Source organism: Musa acuminata, chromosome BXJ3-9 (genome assembly GCF_036884655.1).
Source record: "Musa acuminata AAA Group cultivar baxijiao chromosome BXJ3-9, Cavendish_Baxijiao_AAA, whole genome shotgun sequence".
NCBI classification, from domain to species: domain Eukaryota; kingdom Viridiplantae; phylum Streptophyta; class Magnoliopsida; order Zingiberales; family Musaceae; genus Musa; species Musa acuminata.
In genome coordinates, this window is record NC_088357.1 from 15,389,118 (window position 1) to 15,396,329 (window position 7,212).

General features: G+C 40.3%; 1 protein-coding gene across 1 annotated transcript; it reads right to left on the minus strand.

The window, feature by feature from the left end:
• Positions 1-2,080: 2,080 nt before the first annotated feature.
• On the minus strand, positions 2,081-6,989 carry LOC135648398 (protein NRT1/ PTR FAMILY 7.2-like). Its single transcript, XM_065166056.1, has 6 exons — positions 6,736-6,989; positions 5,200-5,238; positions 4,417-4,555; positions 3,915-4,132; positions 3,155-3,717; positions 2,081-3,053 (listed from the first exon to the last, which is right to left on the minus strand). Exons 2-6 carry the CDS (start codon positions 5,233-5,235, stop codon positions 2,207-2,209), a joined length of 1,803 nt encoding a protein of 600 aa, XP_065022128.1. The 5' UTR covers positions 5,236-5,238; positions 6,736-6,989; the 3' UTR covers positions 2,081-2,206.
• Positions 6,990-7,212: the final 223 nt, after the last annotated feature.

Here is a 7,212-nt window from a genome sequence, read left to right on the forward strand (position 1 = left end):
AGTGAATGGTCAATCACCATAAGTGGATGATCTATCACCATTGTAATAGTATGTTCTTGAGAATAGGGTAGAAATTGTTGAATAGCAAAAGTTAAAGAGAACATCATCTTTTCAAAGTCCCGAATGGTATTGCTTCACATCATTGAGGATGATATAATAAATATAATTTTATATCTTTTTTTTATTCATGAGTCCACATAGAGCTTATGATCGTCCTCATCATTGAGAGATAAATACATAATACCTCCATCAGTATAAGGTTTGAGAGCTACAGTGATGAGCTGATATATTCTTTCAATTGGTCAATGAATGAGTTACATTGAAAATTTTTGGGTCATTGAATCAACACCTCTCACTTGTCGTTGAGATGAATCAGCTTAAAGTTGTTATATGCCGAGTGAGTATTTGGACTTTCTTCATTCATATAGGGACTTCATCTCTAATATTGCTTTAACCTTCTTCAATTATTATCGATCCCTTTTTTATGGATTATGAAGCCCAAGAATTTTCCTAAGCCAATACTAAAGGCACATTTGGGGGAGTTGAGGCACATCTAAAACTTGTTATTGGTAGCAAATGTTTCTTCATGAGTGAATAGATGGGTGTCGATGGTTCAACTTTTTATTCCACCCAAACTGTCATATCTCGATCATTTGGTCTTTAAATGTCTTATTGATCTAGAGCAAATTTGTTGGGGCTTCTACCGAATTAGTTGATGAGTTAGATAAATAATACTAAGGCGACATTGTGACATATGGCTTGGGGATCATATGAAAACCTCTAAGTTAAAGCGACATAAGTTGATGAGCTTTGTCTTATGGTCATCTGGTAGTGTAGCTCCTATTTCGATTATTTGACCAAGGCTAGCTGGGTGGAGTGGAACTTCGATCGAGGTCTCTTTCGCTTTTGGATTTGGTGCTCATTAAGTCAAAGCCTCCTAAGGATCCAACTATGGAACTAACAAAGCTATTGTCTTGGGCATTGATACAAACATAAACTAATACTATCGTGATTCTTAAGGATCGCTCGTAAGTTCTCTAACTCCTTTATTAGTTAGAAATAAATTTCAGAGCCACTTAGTATCTTGAGAATATGATATAGAGTCAGTGTCATTAGAATGTCCGATGATAATATTATAAACAGAAGGAATATTCACCATTGAGAGCTTGGATTTAATAATCTTTGGTCGTGTGTCTAACTCGAAGGTCACATATAGGTCCCTACCATACTTTTGGGATAAGATTGAATCACTCACGAATTATATCAAAATAAATAAAAGGTATCAATAATAATCTTCTTTATTAGAGCATTAAGAATTTGTATGAAGACAAATAAGACATCATCGTGATCAAGGTACAAATATTCTACCTCTTCTTCTTCTTTGATATTTGGGTTCTTGTTCAACCTATGCCTCAAATATTCTACCTCTTCTTCTTCTTTGATATTTGGGTTCTTGTTCAACCTATGCCTCTTGGTCATGATGATGTCTATGCTAGTGTTTATGCTTGAAGTCAATCTATCAACTATTACATCAATTGGTTACTCGATCAGCTGAGGTATTATCCGAGATGGCCACGTCGAATCAACCTTCAATTTGTTGCTTCAAGTCAAAGTATCATGGTCATGATCTTAATGGAGTTGGTAATGCTTCATTTTGTCTCTTTGTATCATCAAAAACTCCATCCATTGTAAAGCTCGCAGAAGCTCCTTCTCTTGAAAAAACACCAGAGTGCATAAGATTTTGAGAAGAGCAAAGCCCCACATCTTAGGGGCACCCCGAGAAGACCCTTTGCATTAGGACTTGTCGATTGACTATCAAGAGGGTCGATCCGCCTTAGTTGACTTCTTCTCAGACTCATCACAACGCCTTGGAGAAGAAACATATAGTCCATTGGCCCGCATTCAGATAACAATAGTCAAATGGACCTCTTCTTCCTTCACAAAGATGCAATACCGAGATAGCGTGCAGATAACAGAGTTTCGAATTTTATTCTAGCCATCTACTTCCCAAATGAGATGAAGCTTTATCTACGAGAGTTCAACGATTGATGGATCAGTGAAGGCATAACACTAAGAATGCACCTACTAGTACTAACCCAACAGGCCCACGTAGCACAAGGGAAAGAAAAGATTCAAGCGTAGAGAGCAGCGGCAAACAACAAGTTGTGTCTCGCGAGAACAGCAGCAGCTCCAAACCAGACATAGACTACAGTGCGGTAACTAAATTCTCCTGCCGATCGTCATTGTCAAGCTTGATGCACCTGTACCACTTGGCGCAGACCAAGTAGGCCATGAAATCGATCAGAGTGAGAGCGGCAAGCAGGAAGTAGAACCTGTCCAGGTGACCTGAGTTAAGGTTCCGCGGTATCCACCCAGGGCTATTTTTATTGGACGTCACGCTGGTGACGATGTTAACCAGCATGATGCTGACGTAGTTCCCAAGCGAGATGGAGGCCATGCAGAGGGAGCTCCCGAAGCTCTTTATCCCATCCGGTGCTTGGGCATTGAAGAACTCCAGCTGCCCGACGTACATGAACACCTCAGAAGCCCCGATCAGCGCGTACTGAGGGATCTGCCAGAAGATACTGAGCGAGCTTGGCTCATCAGGTACAACCACTCGCTTGAGCCTCTCCACCTCCACCACTCCAGCGACGATCATGGCCAGCATCCCGATGACCAATCCCACCCCCATCCGCTGGAGCTCGCTGATCCCCTTGGGTTCCTTTGAAATCCTGGCCATCACGGGAACCAGCAGATTCCGGTAGATAAAGATGAAGATTATGACGCTAAGGATGTCGAACACCGACATGCTCGCGGCTGGGATGCGGAACGCCGCAACGTTAGTGTTCATTGTGGCGCCTTGCTCCACGAAAATAGAGGCCATTTGGGTGAACACCACCGAGTAGATGATGGTGCAAAGCCATATGGGGAGCATCTTCAGCACGCATTTCACCTCTTCCACTTGAGTCACTGTGCACAGTTGCCATGGGTCATTCTTTATGGCCTGCACATGCATGTCTTCACCAGTTGGAACTGCAGCCTTGTCGAGGAACCTGCAGCAAGAACCAGTTCTTCTGTGATCTCAGATCAGCCCAAAATAACAAGAGTGAACAACCAACTTGCATGGGAGTAGAACGTCGTTTGAAACCCTTACCTGAAATCCTCGCTATGAAGGATCTTCCTGCTTCCAACGATTGCGGACTCCTTTCCCTGGACTTCATAGAGCATGTCCGAGTTACTTGGGACATCAACAGTCCATTTGCGTGTAGCAGCAACAAAGACCTGGATGATCCTCGTCAATGGATTCCCAGAAGGATTGAAATGTCTGTAACGTCGAGTCCCAACCAGGAAGAGCAGAAGGGCAGCAGCAGCTGCACCAGCCGAAATCCAAAAGCCAAGTACCCATTTACCAGAATCTTCGTAGTAGACTAAGATGCTGTTGGAGAAGAGAGAGCCGACATTTAGAGCCAAGTAGAAATAACTGAAGAAGGCTATCTTGGAATGCCTTTCGACGGGATCCATTTCGTCAAACTGGTCTGATCCAAATGTAGCAATGGATGGCTGGTATCCTCCATTTCCAAAGGCGATGAAGTAGATCGATATGTAAAAGAGCACAGTTCCCAGGGTTGATGGCGTGTTGCACTTTAGTTGGCCATCCCCACAGCCCGATGGCTTAACCAGAAAAAGCCATGATGCCAGCGACAAAAGCATTAAACCCTGTTAAACAACACATGAGAACAGACTTCGATGAATCTTCTTTTCAGCAAAACATTTAGATCAATCTGTTCAATTGATTGTTCTTGTTAGTACAAGATTCGGTGGCTTGATGTAACGGAGCATCATCATCCACGATGAAAAGAAGATAATTTTTACTGAATCTAAAAAAGTGAGGAAATGGAAGTTTTGAAGCATACCATCACATAGATCATCTGGAAGACAGAGCAAGTCAAGTAGCGGCCCCAGTAAGAGTCGCTCATGAATGCCCCTATCAGTGAAAATATGTATACCGTGCCCGTCCATTTGCTCACATTGTTTGCCGCATCAGCATTGTCTTGCTGTAGAACTCTCGTCAAGAACAGAACAAGATTCACACCAACGCCAAAGAATGCAAAGGTTACGAGGCCATAATTAACTGCATAAATTAAGTGATCGTTTACATAGTTACTGAAATGAAGGATGCCAAAATAAAGATGGAATGGTTAATTTCCAATTGCCAAAAAGCATGTATTGTGTAGGAGCTCAAATAATCTTTCCATTTTAACAAGTTTAATCATATTTGGCTGCTACAACACTAAAGAATCAGAGCATAAAGATACTATCACTCTATAGTGTCTAAATCATAACTACAAAGACAGACAGTGTCCATCTCATATAACATATAGAAAAAGCTATGTTATGGATTGACACTTCAATTACCTAGTAAGAGGACTGCTGATGTCCAATTTCCAGTTCTTGCTTTGACTGCTGGTTTCCCCATTCGGTCCACTGAACCATCCTCAGTAACTGGTGAAATCATTCTATCTTTGTGGTCGCTATAGTTTCCAAAAGGCTTTTCCTTCAAGTATGACAAGTAACGAAGACAGTATATCAGTGACAGGATGAACACAAGCAATGACGAAGCAACAAATCACAACAACCATCCCTTGACGAAAGATGGTTTATTAAATAGATAATGACTTGCTAAGAGACCAATAGTAACCAATTTTGAAGACCTAAGTCGTCTTTGCAAAAAGTGAAAACAAGTAGAGGCCAAATGCAACCAATTTTGAATCTTAAAGAAATGCAACTAATTTTCTTTTGACAAAAAGGGTCATGAAAATTTTCATCAAACTCTCTCTTAATATTAAAAACAACAACTAGCCCATATGTTAATTGAATTACACTTCATCTACTCTATTAATGTTTATCATGAGTAAGTTACAATTTCAGTATCAGAATCTAGTTGAGGCCAAATGCATAATTTGCAGAACTAGCATGCTGGATATGACATGCATAACTTTTTAATCTAACCTGAAAAAAGAAAAGAATTAAACTCAATTTTTTTTAAAAAAGATAAATTTAATTTATTCTATTCCATCTTGATGATGGAACAATTTTTTCTACACAATCTATGGCCATCAAACAGTTCGCAAGGAACCTGCCATATGCAACAAGTCTTACCAGTTATACGATATTTATCTAATTTTTCTGTTGACTCACCTTTGGAAGGGTGCTTGTTGAATCTGAAGAAGCCATTACCTATATCAAGCAATAAAATATTGAAAGACAACCTGGTTAGATAATTCTGTAAAAGCTAATTATCCAAAGATAAAAAGTAATCCAAAAATTAAATAATTTCAAAAATTAAATAATTTCTCAATGACCTTTTAGCTTCTGTGGTCTTGTACATTTGGAATGCATCTTGGCAAAAAAAAGTAGGCTTAAATCTAAGTGTCTTGGCTGTTATAAATAGATGGAGGTTTTAACCAGAAGCTTATGAACATTATATTACTTAAATCTATGGGGAGCTTCCCCTGTTAAGACGGACTATGAGATTTTTCTTGTTGTGTGATTAGCTTGTCAATTGATGTAACTGAAATGATATCCAATGACGATAAACATAAGCAACAAGTTTATCAGATAGAGCTACTGTGAGAGATTAATGAATCTTTCTTTCCTGCAACAGCAAACAGTGAGCATTAATCTCTCAAAGGAACAAGTTATGCTCAATGAGCATGACTAATGATGGAACAAAAAAGGAGCACTACGATTACAAAGGTGTCACCTTGCTTGATCTCTCAAAGCAACAAGTTATGACATCGATAAGATACCATGTCTATCAATTTTGTTGTGCTTCCTGTATGATATGCTGTTTCTGGTTACAAGTATTGTCATTTCATGAAATTATCATGAGACATCAATCCAGGATCCTTTCACTTCATTCAGAACTTGTATTCCTGTTTGACATCCTCTTTAGCAAGTAGATCAAATCAGATTTTCAAACAAAATTGGACATCAAATTTGTAAGCACCGAGAATTATATAATAGTACATCTTTCTCACCACAAAATGTAATTTAAACAGTATCCTTTTTTTCTAATATGTGCTGAACAAACTCCTTATTCCAACCTTGACATTAAGCAATGGAGACCAGCATCTTGAAAAGAAAGAACAAGCACATGTATGCAATTACATTTAAACACCAATTCAATTGAAAACATCCAAAATGCATCATTATCTGAAGTGCATTCACAAGATCAGGAGTGTTCGCATGTGTCTTGAACCCACATAAGTGGAACATTTGTTTCTCATTGCTTTCTAATGAATGTGGATGTAAGGGAGCACTACGTCGAGATCCAACAGAGTAGAGTAAATAAAATTTGGTCCATTACTGAAATCGATTAGTATGTGAGAGAGAACAAAAATTAGTGAACTACTAAAAAAATACGACAATCATTGCGAGAATTGTTGTCATCTAGTCATGAAGAACTGTTGGTGTTACGCCTTTCAGAACAATTATAATTTTGAACGGCAACAACAAATAATCAACACATGTAACGGATACTACTTTCCCGACTTCTTTCCCGACGAGCCTTAATTTATGTCATACATAATCAAAGGTTTGGTTGTAAGTCTCGGCTTTCTAGATTTAAGTTTCATACAAATTTTTTCCCGAAAAGAAGTTTCAGATTATGAAGTGATATCCTTAAGGTAAGAGAGACAAACCCATAAGGTAACATCGAGACATACACATTACCTCCTTATGGATATTGTTCAGGTGGTGGTATCACCCCTGAAGCCGTAAGCCGCGGACTCCGGAGATGGGGAAGAGAGCGACGTCAAGAAGGAGATCGGAGGGCACGCCGTGGGAGCCAGCCGTGCAACAACAGGAGTGACCGGCGAAGCTACAGGCATTTACGTGAGCCCTGTGGTGGCAACGGCACTACCTGTGGCAAGAAAGACACCGCAAGGCTATGGAACAGTCGATCTGATTGGACGAGGAAGAGAAGAGGAGAGACCTCATTCACAAACGATGGAACAAAAGGGGGGGGGGGGGGGGGGGAGCGGGGGGCGATGAGTCTGGGACGAGAGGTGTGGTGATGGCAGGAACAGAAGAGCCCCTCGTATTTATGACGATCCCGACCTCTTTCCAACACGTACGCCACCTTCAGCAGATAAGCCACGGTCAAGCCAGCTGGAATCCGTTGCGTTCCTCCCAGATCCGCCCTGCTTG

What these genes read in the sequence shown, in the direction of transcription:
- LOC135648398 (XM_065166056.1), bottom strand. Translation starts at nt 5,235, where the DNA reads ATGGCTTCTTCAGATTCAACAAGCACCCTTCCAAAG. An exon ending in ATCAGCAGTCCTCTTACTAG is followed by an intron (nt 4,133 to 4,416) that starts GTAATTGAAGTG and finishes TAATTTATGCAG; the next exon opens with TTAATTATGGCCTCGTAACC. An exon ending in TCCAGATGATCTATGTGATG is followed by an intron (nt 3,718 to 3,914) that starts GTATGCTTCAAA and finishes GTTGTTTAACAG; the next exon opens with GGTTTAATGCTTTTGTCGCT.